This window comes from Myotis davidii, unplaced genomic scaffold, assembly GCF_000327345.1.
Source record: "Myotis davidii unplaced genomic scaffold, ASM32734v1 scaffold6, whole genome shotgun sequence".
Lineage (NCBI taxonomy): Eukaryota > Metazoa > Chordata > Mammalia > Chiroptera > Vespertilionidae > Myotis > Myotis davidii.
Genome location: NW_006383011.1, coordinates 1505162 through 1519589, shown reverse-complemented (window position 1 = coordinate 1519589; position 14428 = coordinate 1505162). Strand labels below are relative to the sequence as shown.

At 40.6% G+C, this 14428-nt stretch overlaps 1 protein-coding gene across 3 annotated transcripts in view; it reads left to right on the top strand.

The window, feature by feature from the left end:
* MEIS1 (Meis homeobox 1) overlaps positions 1 to 14428 on the top strand; it is a 132259-nt gene that overhangs the window by 96995 nt on the left and 20836 nt on the right. For all 3 annotated transcript variants that reach the window (XM_006778525.2, XM_006778526.2, XM_006778527.2), the window contains exon 9: positions 12214 to 12290. In XM_006778525.2, the coding sequence (XP_006778588.1) occupies positions 12214 to 12290 (77 nt within the window). The remainder of the gene's footprint in view (positions 1 to 12213; positions 12291 to 14428) is intronic.

Sequence of the window (14428 nt, the reverse complement as noted above, 5' to 3'; positions counted from 1 at the left end):
ACTGGTTGGAAAGGTGCTTCGCTCTGGCTCTAGCTGGAGTTCTTTGCTTTGCCCTGGGTGTAGAGCAATGCACATTTACACATTGAAACGGAGGCCGGGTGCCCCAGCTCACAGTAGGCTTCTGACAGATGTGCCTGCAGCTTTTCATTTGATCATTAACAAGATAGACTTTGAGCTCCAGTATCATGGGAAGGGTAGGAGCTCAAGATGTAGGAGGCCTGGACTTGAGGCCTAAGAGCCACAACTCGGTGGCCACAGAGCCTGCCATGTGTCCACTCTTGAGTTTTGTTTGTTCTCCGCTAGGATGGAGACAAAATGACCTGCCCTCCCAACCTCACCAAGTCATTGTAAGGCTCACATTTGGTAAAATGTGATAGAAGTTCTTTGAAAATGTAAAATACAAATAGTAGGGAAATAAGGGATCATCCAAATTAAAAAAAAAACAAACAAACAAAACACACACACTGGCCTTCCAGTTCACTTTGATTGAGTCCCTTTATTTCTGCCAGTTTTATCTTGAAATCTTGCCGGTGGCAGGTTTCGCTCTTCCTCCGACTTGTCAAGGTGTTACATGAACATCTGTGAGGTCAGGGAGAACGCCACGGAAATAAGGCCACAGTGGTGCTAGCATGTCCCTGTCCACTTACATTGGGCAACTGAGAGAGCGTAATTCGGGAAACAAACACTGGGGATGTTCCAAATTTGACTAAGACTGTTCCCTCTTCCATAATCCACTCTGGAGACAGACAGCAAATTCACGTCAATAAATACTTTGGGGACTTAAAAATGGTTTGCTTAAGAAGGTTCATAAAGATAAAGGTAATCTTATTACTAAACCATTTAAAGTTTTTAGGTTCTTTTTTTTTTTCCTCAAGGGGAAATTCTCTCCAGTTTGATTGCAAGATAAAGGTTTTGTTGTTAACCAAGGTAAAATATAGTGCCGAATAATCTCTTAAAAATTGAAGTGTATGTTACAGAGAATAGAGATAATTAAATAGCTTAGACTACAATGGGGAAAGGGAAAAGAGTTTTCATGAAAATTAGCTTAGTAAAGGTAAATTGCATTTGAATCTTAACTTCAAATCTGGGTGCTCTGCTATTTGGCATATGTTGAATTGATAATGCCTGTGTGTTAAAGAATTCTGATTGTTTCTTTTGCCTCTCTCACAGCTTATAAAAATGCAAGCAGACCCACCTAATGAATATTAATAGGAATGATGTCTAGATAACACATAAACCCCCTGGATCTGTGGACTTTGGATGGAGTAGTCAGAGAGGATTTCTGTGGCTTTATTTAATGCCAAATTTACATACTTTTAAAGAATAAACATCATCTTAATATTTTAATGTCAATATTCCAAAGTGGAGAGTTTAGGGAAGTAAAAAAGCTTAATTTCCCTTCCCTGAACATTATATTCACCAAGGTCTGCATTTGAAGAGACAGGAAACTGTTAGCTAAAAAAGAAATTAACTTAATCCCCCTTCATTAAGTTCCAGTCTTTTTTTTTGTTACTTAGAGACAAGTAATAATTACACCCGCAGCAATGCAAGGCGTGTTTTACACTTTTGTTATACAAAAGAACTGCAGTTGTTAAGGTGACAGCAAAAGAAAACGAGAACACCGATAAATACTGATATATTTTGTTCCGAAATCTTCTCTGATTCTTGAAAGTACATTTCACTCAGGTGTCTGAGTGGCATTTTAATTCATTAACAGCAAAAAAAAAAAATCGACACACATGATTTTAGAAAATGTCAATCAACTAGCTACACAATATTTTCCCAGCTAAGGTTATAAACACAGCAGCCAAGTGGGTGGAAGAGATCTCGAACGAATCTGCATCCCAGTCTTTTTTAGAATACATAAAAGGTGGCCTATTGTTTCCAAGTTGTTTTTTGCATGGAACTGTTAGCAAGTACATTGTAAATCTCACACGTGTATATTATTGAAAGCACATGCATTCTCTCTCCCTCTCTCTTTCTGGCATTGTGAAACGACTTCTTTAAGTTTTAGTTTTACAAAGGGGGGGAAATCATTAAAATGTAGTTTGTACCATTACCGTCCATTATTTGTCATCTTTATGGCCGTTCTATAGTTTTCATTGCACCTTTAATGGTAAGCTTGGTCAGGAGAGGTGAGCGGGCTGTGCACACACGTAGGAGAACAGGGTTGTACTATTAATCCCCTTCTGGCTTTCTGACTTAAAAAAGAAATTCACAGCCCTGGCTCAGTGACTTATTTGGTTGAAATGTCATCCCATACCCCAAAAGGTTGCAGGTTCAAGTCCCAGTTCCCCATCGGGGCACATACCTACTTTGTAGGTTTGATCCCGGGTCAGGGCACATAAGGGAGGTAACCAATTCATGTTTCCCATTCACATCAATGTTTCTCTCTCTCTCTCTCTGCCTCTCTCTCTCTCTCTCTCTCCCCCTCTCCCTCTCTCCCTCCCTCCCTCTCTCCCTCTCTCCCTGTTTCTAGCTTTCTGTCTCAAAAGAAAATCTTCTCACTGAGTGTACTGTTTTTGCTTCTAACTTACAGATACTTGATTCTTTATATAGGGATTTTTTTTTCCTGAATATTTAATGCTGGACAGGGCATGTGTACTAGTAAAGGCAGTAATGATGACTGTCAACAGACTCATTCCAGAATGGTATTGTTGTATTTCATCTTCCTTGTTTTTTTCTCTTAACGGCCTCAAAACCTTTTCACTTTGATTTTTAAAGTGGAAAAGTGTTCTCTGGGTTGGGGCTAGTCTCCTTTTAGCTGGCATGCTCTCTGAAATAGTAGACATGAGCTGTAGGCACTTTGGAAAAGATCCTTATTTTATTGGAGTTCATTGTATAAATCAGTCATGAACTTTCTTTTCAGAAAAGTGGTCCAGTATGGTGTGCTGCTGTTTTGTTTTATTTGTTAAAGTGAAGTTCTTTGGGGAAGAGCTTGTATGTCAGTCAAAACAGTCTCCTTTATCCTTTCTTCAGGCCTGTGCTAGGTCCCGTAAGATGGAGAACCTAAATTTTATTACCTTGCAGCTGGAAAGGGAAGGAAACTTTTGCAACAAATAAACCCAATAACAACATAGAGTTGATTATGGAGAAACTTTGGGGGGAATTATACCTGCTGAGAAAGACAAATAGTGACAGTAATTAAGAGCATCAGGGGCTACAGAACTTCTTAGAGTCACCTCCCAGCTCCATCCTACTTGCAAGTAACTTAGACCCTGTGCCTCAGTTTCCTCATCTGTAACTTAAAGGTAAATACACTCACCTCAAAGAACTGATGTAAGGATTAAATGAGCGAATAAATACCGAGAGCACTGCCTGGCACAGGGTAGGCATTCTATACATGGCAGTTAAATAAAGTAAATGCAGTCTGTTTGGGGGTTTGTAGAAGTGAGTGAGAAAGTTGAACAGTTGTTGAAACGGTGCTGCTAGTTTTCTGATGTACATCTAAAGTCATCTATTTATAAATGCTAGTTGAGGCATTTGGGGTGTCTCTGACTTCAATAGCACTCGTTCATTCAGACAACAAATGTTTATTGGGCACAGGACTGGGCCAGTTGCATTGTGAATAGCATTTGTGCTCTTGTATTAGTATTTTACTAAAATGAAACGGTTCCAGTTGTAATTTAACTCATCTTTGACTAGGAGCCACATAGAAATGAAAGTAATTGGCAAGAAAACCCCACAACAATTTATTTCAAAGCAGCCATTTTAAGGCAAATTGTAGTGCAGTTGGATGGAATAGCAGGTATTTGATTCTGTGACCCTTCAAGAGAGTTCTTGTATATAACCTCCATCATTGCTGCGTTTTTAAGCAATGCTATAAACAGTAATAAAGTGATGGGTGTATTAGTTCCCACTGCGTTTTGTATCATGTGGCAAAATCTACTACTGCTTCCATTAGCAGAGCTGAGTTGTAGAAATAAAAGACGTGCACACACATTGAGGTAATAGCTTCTTCATAAAGTGAGTAGTAACCATCAGAGCTATTCATAATTAACTCATCAAGAATGAATGGGATTGCCCATCATTTAGAAGACAAAATAGTTTGGAAGTGAGTTTTTCCAACTGGTATCTTGCCACCAAGTGTCAAATCCCAGCTCCACGACTTACCAGCCGTATGAACTTCAGAAAGTTATTTGTCCTTTCTGTGCCCCAGTTTCCTTATCTGTAAAATGGGTAAAATAGTTGTGTCTGCCTCCTAAAGTTTCTGTGAAGATTAAATGAGTTAACACATGTGAAGTATTTGGGAAAATGCCTGGTAGATCTCCCTTATTTCTTAATACATGTTACCGCTATGACTTCTACCACTCCTGCTAATATTTCTAAGTTGTAATTAATAAAATCCCATTGGATGGATGCTGGCGGGAGAATTTGAGGTGAGATTCTGGTAAACCACCTTCCACCCCTCAGCTCCATACCTGCCCCTTGATGTTTGCCCCCCAGGGTGATGGGTGGGATCCGCAACTGTCTCCTGGATCCAGGCTGTTAGAATTGCAGAGAAACACCCAGTCCCTGCTCTCCAGAATTCATAACTTTGTTTATTCATGCTCCATTGTCCTATATTTTGGTTTTAAAATGTTTAACTTATAAAAGGGAATGGAAAAATGGGAAAGAAACATCAGTGAGAGTGTATCCAAGTGAAGAGACGCAGGGGAGGGCAGACCTGGCCCCATACCTAAGGAGCGGTGAGCCCCTGTGCATGTTTTCTCACCGAGTCAAGCCTCAGCTTCCTCATCTGTGAAATGGAACCAAGTCTAGCCACCAAGAGCACATCAGATAATGGATGTAATGCGTTTGTCCTACTGACAAGCAGGAAGAGTTCAAATGAGCTATTTTTTTCAAATGATTCAAAGAAGCTTGAGTTTTCTCCTCCAGTCCCACCCCCAACGCCCGACTCCTCCCATCTGTTTTTCTTATTGGTCTTTTTGTGTTTCCTTTTATAGCCACGGTCTTCCACTAAGAGAATTAATATTCAAAGAGTTCATTAATGATCATAACTGTTCAAAATGATTTTAGCACTCTTCATGAATTTTAATACCTTTAGGAGGAGGATATAAGTAATTGCTAATTTAGAGTCAAAATTTTATGTCTTTAATGCATATACTTAAAAATATTTCTGTAACATATATATGGCTAATAAAGAATAGATAGAAAACATTGTTATTATTTTAGAATTGCAAGCAACTTTGAAAGAAGTTCCCAATACAAAGGACCATGAAATCCTTTAATATAAGCATTTGTCTTTTTTTTTAACTTAGTGTTTTTATTTTGTATATAATTGATATTTACAAGAAATTAAAGGATCAAATAGGTAAGACAGGCGAGGCACTGTAGTACTTGCCTCTTAAATTGTCTGTGAAACAATGTTTTCAGTGCTGTGCATTATAAAGTTAGTCTCATTCGTGCAAAAGTAAAGATCGCTAGGGAATATTACCCATTGTCCCATGTTTCCTTCCACACTGATGTCACTTTCACTCAATAAGACCAAGTTTCAAGATTCTCCCTTGACTTCCCTACCTGCCCACCTCCACTAGCAACTTCTTAAACCACTGCTGAATACACAGGAAATCAGAGAGATTGTCTGGAAAGTGGTTTGACCGGGCTTCAGAAAGAGCAAGTGCTGAGTGCTCAATGGGGCGCGTTTGAGTCTGAGCAGCTAGGCAATCTGGGAGCGTTGGTGGAGGTTGAAGAAAGCAGGTGGGAATCCTGTGACTTCCTTCATGGTGCTCCAGACACGTTTGGCTTCTGAGCCAGTGCCACCCCACAGTTCTTTGGCTGCCAGCGTGTGAGGAGGCAGGACGCCACTGCTATGCATTCAGGCTGTGTTCTCCGACTGCACAGCGCACTGCTTTTGTAATGCAAATGGGAGGCACAAAGTGTCTCTTTGATAATGTGCAGTCAGAAGACAAAAAAGCATTCACCGAAACAGTAAAACTAATTCATAAAGCTGGAAGACAATAGGGAAGCATTATGGATTTTTTTAAAAGGAAAAAGTATCCTAGATCAATGTGATTGCCACAGTGTAAGCTATTCATAGTCAATGTGTAGAGGGGAACATGGCCGAAAGTTTGTTTAAAGTGGGAGAAGTTTTTGTAGGCAAAAAAAATTTTTTAATGTTAAAACAAATATAAATATATTTGGTTAGCAAGTTTCTGTTTATGGTCTTCGAGGTCACATTCATAGCTAGCTGGTTGTTTTCATTTAGATCCACAATATTCCCCAGTGACAAAAACTCAGGAGAAGTTTTAAAAGAACACAGAGAGCTAATGGTTAAAAGCCATATGGTGGATTTTTTTTTTTTGTCTTTTTGTGTCTTAAAGGGAGTATCTCTCCATCACATACCAGAGTTTAGCTCAAGGTCAACTTATATTAATGCATTAAACTTAGTTGTGGAGGAGGCAGAAGGCTGGAGGAAAAAAGGATAAAAGAAGTTCCGAAATTGTTCCTCCAACATATTCAGCCAAGCAACAGAAAACTGCCTTGATAAGGGTTATATTGGACAGTTGCCATAATTCCTCCTGTTAGAGCAGCTCCCCGGGTACCTATTCCTATACCTTTTAAAGGATAGCATGTAACATTTTGCTTGAAAATTGCTTCCACCTCTATTGCTTTGTTATGGCTGTTTTGCCATGTCGGTCTAGAGGCAGTTCCGTGTCACAAGAAATTACTAATCTGAGGCTTGAGAAGGGGCAGCATAGCCTTCCATTATCTCACCAGCAGCTCTGTACAGGATTATTTTCAAATTTTCTACTGCCATTACACTGCGCGGTTAGAGTGGGCACGGCAGCGAGGGAGGGGACCTTATTAAAACTTGGTTACCAGGGTAGATAAGATAAAGTTCATCACTGTTTTGGCATCCACATTTGCAGTGAGGGGGGGAACCTTTGAGGAAAGGGGTACATTTGGTCAAGGATACTGTTAAGATATAAGGCTGGACATTTTTCATCTGTGTGTACGGAAGAGTTTCCCCTTTCCCACTGACGCTCATCCCAAAGAGTCTGCTGGATTGTTCAAATAAATCCGTTTTCTTCCAGCGTAGTATAAACTTGTAAATACCAGACAACTAACATCAGAATCGCCCCTCCCTGATCCCAACCGCAAGAAATTAAACTGGAATTGTGCAGAGAGAACTTTCTTTAGAAAGTTGTAATTTTCTTTGTCACTTTCTATTCTTTGGGGCTGATACAGTGACAGTTCCGACTTAACTTTGACAGGAAGGCATATGTAGATTTTTTTTCTTTCAGACATTCTTGATTCCTACTACACAGGACATACATTCCAGAAATCATGTTACTCTTTGATGGGGTTTCTAAGGCATCGCTGCTGTGCTGGATCACTGTTAGACGTCGCCATGCAGATCCAGAAACACATGAAGAGTGGCAGACAATTACTGTTTCAGCAAGAGACGGACACTGGACAGCAGAAGTCAGGGTGTTGATTACTGAAGTCGAGATGACCATCCTGCGAGTTGTTTCCTTTAGCTGGGGTTCCAGTACCCACAAGCCACCTCTCTTCCCTTGGAGTCCAGCAGCTCTCTTCTCCCCAGCGGAGCCAGCCTAATACTTGTGTGCAGGCTTAATGCCGGGAAGGAGGGTCAGCTCTACCCATACATAATCACTGTTTTATGGCTTTCACTCATTCCTGAGGTGTTAATGCAGATCAAATGGGAAACACTCGAGAAAGAACCCTTGCAGCTACCGCACAGCCTAGCTCTCCCGGCTCAATCGTTAATTCTTATTGTAAGATCTAACGGTAATTTCGTTTGCTCTCTTAATGCCTTGCAGTTCTCCCAGTGGCCCTTGCATATCCTTTCTCAAATTCCCATCTTGATCAATTGTTTGCAAATAATTAAGCTTTTAAGAGATAATGGCGTGAGGCTAATGTACACAACAAAGGTGAGGCCTCCTGTCCCTGTCTATCGGAATGGTCAAATTTGCTCTGATATCCCCAAGTGATTAGGTTGATTGCTGTATCTGGCAAGGGCCATCCGTCTTTCCTTCACAAGAACCTCCTGATCTCTCTTAAATTAGTGTCCTTGCCATTCAGGTGCAATAATAGCAGAGGTGTTCAGGGGAATGGCAAGGAGTGACCTAGCCCCTTAGTCGCAATGGTTTGGAATGAAATTCCCATTTTCTTCCTAAAATGGCACTTGTCTTTATCTCTTTTGTAAAATGATGTCTACCTTTGCCCATCTGATGGCCTCACTGGCCCTGGGCGGAATGCACTGGGGGCTTTGAATGTTTGTAGAGCAGCCTTGCCTGTGGCATGTTGGTTTTTTGCCTTTTTTTTTTTTTTAAGTCTACAAAGGAATAGCTCTTACTGTCCACAGAAAGCTTACTGGTAAAGATGCATAGGGTTTAAGATATTTAAACATACTGGATTTCAGTTAAAAAGCCAACTTCTTTGTGAATTTTTGTCTGGCTGTAGATTAGGTACCTGAAGTCATGGCTTTCATGTAATACTAGTAATTATAGATTTTTTTCCCAGGGAATTGAAGGTTTGTGGAACCCCCAAGGCCAAGGACTAGGAGGAAGAAAAAAACACTATGCAGTTGACCTGCCCCAGACAAGGGTGTAGGAATTTTGTCGATACCCTTTTCCCCCTGTTAACAATGACCAGATTACTGTGACATTTAATCTTGTCCAGGCTTATTCATTTTTATTAAAAAATATATATCCTGAACAACTGTAAATGGTTTAATGGAGACAGAGTGCTGGGTCTCCATAGCTTGAGGCTGCCTAGCAATTATGCTGCATGAAATTAGACACAGTTTGTTCCAATTACTTAAAATCAGATCACATGAAAAGTGACAGAGGGGAAAAAAGGGTAGAACTTTCTCATTTTATGATATTTAAATTATGAAATCAGAAACTGCAGGATGTGAAAAACAATCTAAATCTGCACTGAAACTTTGAGGGCCATCTGATTGCTCTTTGAAGCTGTAATGATTCAGGTAATTTTAATGATCCAAAGAGAATTTTTCTGACACCACTTGCATAAATAAAATGTGAATTCCATTTGCTTTGTAAGACTAGATCTAAAACTTGCTCAAAAACAGGCATGCAGAAATATTCTTGAAAACACAGCACAAATAAATGACTGTGACAATTCTCAATTTTCAAAGTAACTAAAGGTAAGTGGCATAAATATTAATTTTTATCCAGTTCTGGTCATACTATTAAGATACAACTAACAATACAGAACAGCGGTATTGCCATCCAGCTATAGTAAAGAGAGACTATTGACATGTTTGTTAATTCTACTGAAAATCACTGAAAGAGATTTTCATAGGAGCCATAAAACTATACGAAAATTACAGAAAATGTTCCAGATTGGAAACCACTTGTGTACATCGGTCTACCACTTTATATGGCAAATACAGTACATTTTCACTTAACGTCATCAATAGGTTCTTAACCTTTCATCAAAATAAAGCATACCGAAACCAATTTTACTATCGGCTGATGATGTAAACAAGACTCAAGTTCCCACAGCATCTCATCAACGTTGTAACAAGATGACACTGAGAGAAACGACTTCATCCAGGGACCTGCTTAGTGCCAATAGCTGGATGCTTAGATTTCCATATTTCAAAATCAGGCTTATATTCCGTAAGAATTGCTAGCCTGGGTAACCTTTAACTTTGATGGCTCTTAGATAACAAAATTGAGAATTAGAAAAGCTGTTCCTTGTTCAAAGTCTCAGTGAGTGGCAGTGTAACATACAATCTGATAGGTTCATGGGCACCTAAGTACAATTCTTCAACTAGTGGTGACATGGAACTACTATATACCCACTTTAATTCTATTCATCGGATAAGAGATTCATTTGCTTGCATTGTGTGGCAAGCCTTTATGCTGTGGGAGGTATGTTTTAAACCTTGGCGTCGAGGATTGCTCTTAGCCCAGAGGATTGCTCTTAGCCCAGTATCCAATCATGAGCTTTCTGCCTGGATGATTGGCACTATGTTGAGTAGGAAGATTGTCACATGATCTTAGCCTATTATGAGGCTTATATACTTTTATTTGAAAAGAGTGGGTTGACTCACTCTTAGGAGTGAAGTAAGGAAAGTGGTGTTATGGATCCCAAATTGCATTGTTTATTCCTCTTGTGGGCTTTGAAAAATTTTTATTGTACCTTTTGAGGTTGCATCTGAGTGACTATCCCTTTATTTCACAACTATTTACTGATTTTCTGTTCTGCTCGTCTGGGATTTGAGAATGGTGAACAACAAAGGCACGGGCTTTGGAGCTGCTAAATGAGTGGGCAGAGACACACCAAGGAAACAGGTAGTCAGAACAAGTGTTTGAGGGAGCAGTGCTTGCTGTTAAGGAAGAAGGAAAAGACTGGTGTGAGAGTCATAAGGTGGGCAGGTGGAGAGTGGAGTGGGTAAGGCTGGGCATTTGAGTTGAGACACAAAGGTGACATTGGAGCAGGGACCTGAGTGGTAGGGACAAGCTTGAGTGTTGAAAGGATAGAAAGGAGGGTTGAGGTGGGGCTGAGGAGAAGGCCACCAAGGCCGAGAGGTGGGCAGGGCTGGGGAGTGGAGGGCCTAGCAAGCCCTGGTAAGCAGTCTGAAGGCTTGGGGACAGGGGGCAGGGGCCAGGAGTAGAGATCACATCCCTCTTTCATGGTGAAGCTTAGACCCTGGAAGGGAAACAGGAAATATCGCTGAGTGGTATGGCCGCTGACCATCTCTTCCCCTGGTCAGTATCCTCACCTGTAAAACAGGAGGGACAATCGATTCCATTTATGTCCCCCAAAGGGATATAACGGGGATTAGTTACCATCTTGTCTCTAATATACTTGGAGCTCTTTAGAGAAAGGAACTATATTCCATGAAAGCAAAGCCTTATTCTAATTGTGTATTTATTGATTAAGTGACAATCAAAGACAATGCTTATGGGAAAAATTGCTACATCTCTGCCCTCCGCCAACGAATCCCAGGTGTATAGATAGAGAACATATTCAAAGGTGCATATAAGAGCTTTAAAGTGGTCATTAACGAGCCTTCTTAGCATCTAATCAGACATTATTAATGAGATTAAAAGCTATGTTAATTAACATTCAATAGACCAGAATTCAGTTTCCTGTGGCACAGACAGTTAAATTGAGAGTTAGGGGTGCCCTTTCCCACCCGTAAGAGAATAGGCTGTTGACAATCAGAACAGTTTTTATCTCGGGACAGTTTACTAGAATGCAGTGTTTCAAACTGGGCAATGTCGCCATAGATGCACACCGTGTCCTCAGCTCCTGCCCCAGGCTGTAGGAACGTATATTTCCGATTCAGATATAGTTGATTATTGAGCAAAACGTATTTGTGCCCAAACTCATTTCAGTAGAATTCCAAACATTCTTACAAAAAGGTACGGATTTCGCTTTATTATCTAATCCTGTAATGCTTTTTTATCCTGTTTTATGAGGAGCATAGCTGGGCTTGTTCATAGCATGCAAACTATGCTGGTCTTTGACCTTATATTGGCCTGTGTTCAGAATCCCAGCATGTGTTGACATTCAGATAGGGAAACAAACTTTGGTTGAAGTGAGTTTGTTTGTGCTTCTCAGAATAGCTCAGAGGAACAGTGGATTAAAAACGCACCCACTTTAATTTTGATATTTACATCCAGCAATATGGTATTTGGAGGGAGACTGTCATGCTATCAAAGTGCTTAGTTGCTGGAGGCCTTAGCTGAGACGGTTGGTCCAAAAGGTTCTGCTTTGGGAGTCCATGGTTCTAATAAAAATATTCCATCAAGGCGTGTACACTTGTGTATGGTCCAAAGGGCTTGTCTTGATTTTTATCCTATAAAATACAGTGAAGACCATACTGAACTCTCCATGTTTGCAGCAAATAAACCTGTTAAAGGATAAACTCAGTATCAAGGTTCTGCAAGTTTCCTAAGGAGCTCTTTATACACTTCACTAATCTTTGTAATTGGCTGTCTTTTACTGCCATTAATTAGATGATGTAGTATTCCATTAATAAGAGTGACACACCTCAGCATTTTTACCTTTAATTAGACTTCGCTAGACACTTAGGTTATTGACAAATAGCCTAAATATTGCTTGACGTACACGTCTCCTGTTTAAAGAGCATATCTGTGTATCATTGAATTCCTGGCCCCTGCCGTGGCACCCGGCATGGGATGTGCACAACCTTCTCTGCCCACAGCACACGCGCACACACCTGTCTGTTTTGTTCTCTTCCAGCACCCTTACCCTTCTGAAGAACAGAAAAAGCAGTTGGCACAAGACACGGGACTCACCATCCTTCAAGTGAACAATTGGTAAGTCATTTGGTTTTGTGTTTGCACACAATCTGCTTCCCCCTCTGGCGACCTGCAGCTCAGGTTTTGCATGAAGAAGACACACCCAGGTCAGCTGTTTTCCCTGGTGGCTTGTCTGATCCAAAAGTGAAAACAAGCTTCGGAGTGATGGGTGAGAATCTCTGCAAATATGGAAAAGAAAGCAATGCATAGCTCCCCCCTCCTTTATTAACCGTCACTTGCTAGGCATCGGCTAAGTCAGTGTTGAATTCACCTTCACGATGGCTCTGTGAGCGTATCCCTCTCTATGGCTCCCTTCGCCCCCCTTTTCAGGGAAATCGATTGAAAGAGTAAAACCATCCTATTTTCTATGAAACAAGAAAATCCACCATCACATACCGATCAGGTTTTCAATTCATTGAATAACTAAATTTAGTTAGATTTTGTTAGGGCTGTGCATTCAAGGGACACCCCCCCCCTTTTTCCCCCCTCTTATCTCCTGTCTTTGGAAAAGGAGAAATTACTTGTTTCTACTTTGAAGCTGTTCAAAACCTGATGCGCCTCAGAACTGTTTCTAAATAAATGTGTAAATTCCCGATGTGGGGAGAAGCTGAGATTATGTACCAAGAATCAGCCAACAATATTCTGGCTTAGTGTGTGGTGTACGCAGCGAGGCTTTGAGAGAGTAGGATTTATTACCCTTTGTGAGTGTGCTGAAAGCCAGGCTCCCATCGTCACCCAGAGCTAGTGTCATATTTGAAGGGTATTGAAACCCAATATCCTCTGAAACGAAGTGTATCTAATTAATTGTCCTAATATTTTTAGATTAGTGTTTATGATGGGGGAAACCTTATCCTCTTTGAAGTAAAATCCAGAAAAGGCCCAAAGCCTGGTTGGGGAAAGCAGAGGGCTGGGAGTGCCAGTTTGCAGACAGAAGTGTTTCTTTCTGTTCAATAAGTGTCAAAGATTAATATTGCTGAATCTCTGATTACATGGCCTAATCCATTTTGGTGAATAAATTCGTTCTTGATGTCCATTGCACCTCTATTAACAGACCCTTCTCTCTGTTAGAGAGCCTGGGAGCCTTTGGGAGAGATTTCAGATATATTAAACTCCATTACAGAGAATGTGATTTCTGTCAATATAATTCCATGTATTCTTCAATTTAGTATTTTAGAGATAACAAGCTCCTTACAATATATTTGCCTTTGGAGGATTAATTTACAAAGTGCACTATCTTCAAGACACAGACAGACTCACATGAGCTGTGCTTGTCAGGGTTATCAATTTCTCTGACCTCACTGCAGCTTGGGAGATCAATTTTTTGCAGCCCTTTTAGCCAAGTGGTTAGGGAACCAACAGAAGACACACTGTACCGAGATGTGTTGCTAGGAGTTGTGTTGCTGCTGAGGTTTTTTGGTTGGTTTGTTTTTACCTGCTCTTGTGTATAAATTTTCAAGCCTGTTGATAGTATGTATTTGAATGTAGTCTTTCAACTTGTTTTGGAATTTAATATAAGGTAGACCATCACTTTTGCATGCACACCTAAATTCATATATAGTTTCCAGGTTAAGCTGATGAGGAAGCAATTTTAATACAATGGAGGCTGCATAAATATCATATTTCCCTGGGAAACGTTCCCATTCAAGGGCCAAGGAGTGGCAGGGCGAGCTCTAATTAGAGAAGGCAAAACTCTGCCATTCAGGGATCTATCACACATGCCATCTCTCTTCCTTCTCGGTGTTGCTAGCAAACTTCATCCATAAACACACATTGTTACCAGAGACTAAATTCCAAGACAAGTTGCTTTCTACAGGTGGACAGACTTATGGCTATTCCTGTAGACGCAGGGGCAGGCAGGCATTCTCGCGACACCTCGCCACATGCAATTGTTATTTCCTTAGGTTCTAGGCACAGTGATCACAATCTGACTGCTTCAGTGTTGCAATTAGAAAGGGGGGACAGGATCTTAAAAACATGACGCTACATAACATATGATAATTTTTCAAAGTATATGTAGACTTTACCCTAAACTCCATCCTGCTACTCAATTCTGCACAGGTACATAACTTAATCACTTTGACTTAGCTCCTCGGGACATGAGCACAGGTCTGATCCCAAGTGGCCCGGTGTCATGTGCACTTCTACACGGAGTTAGC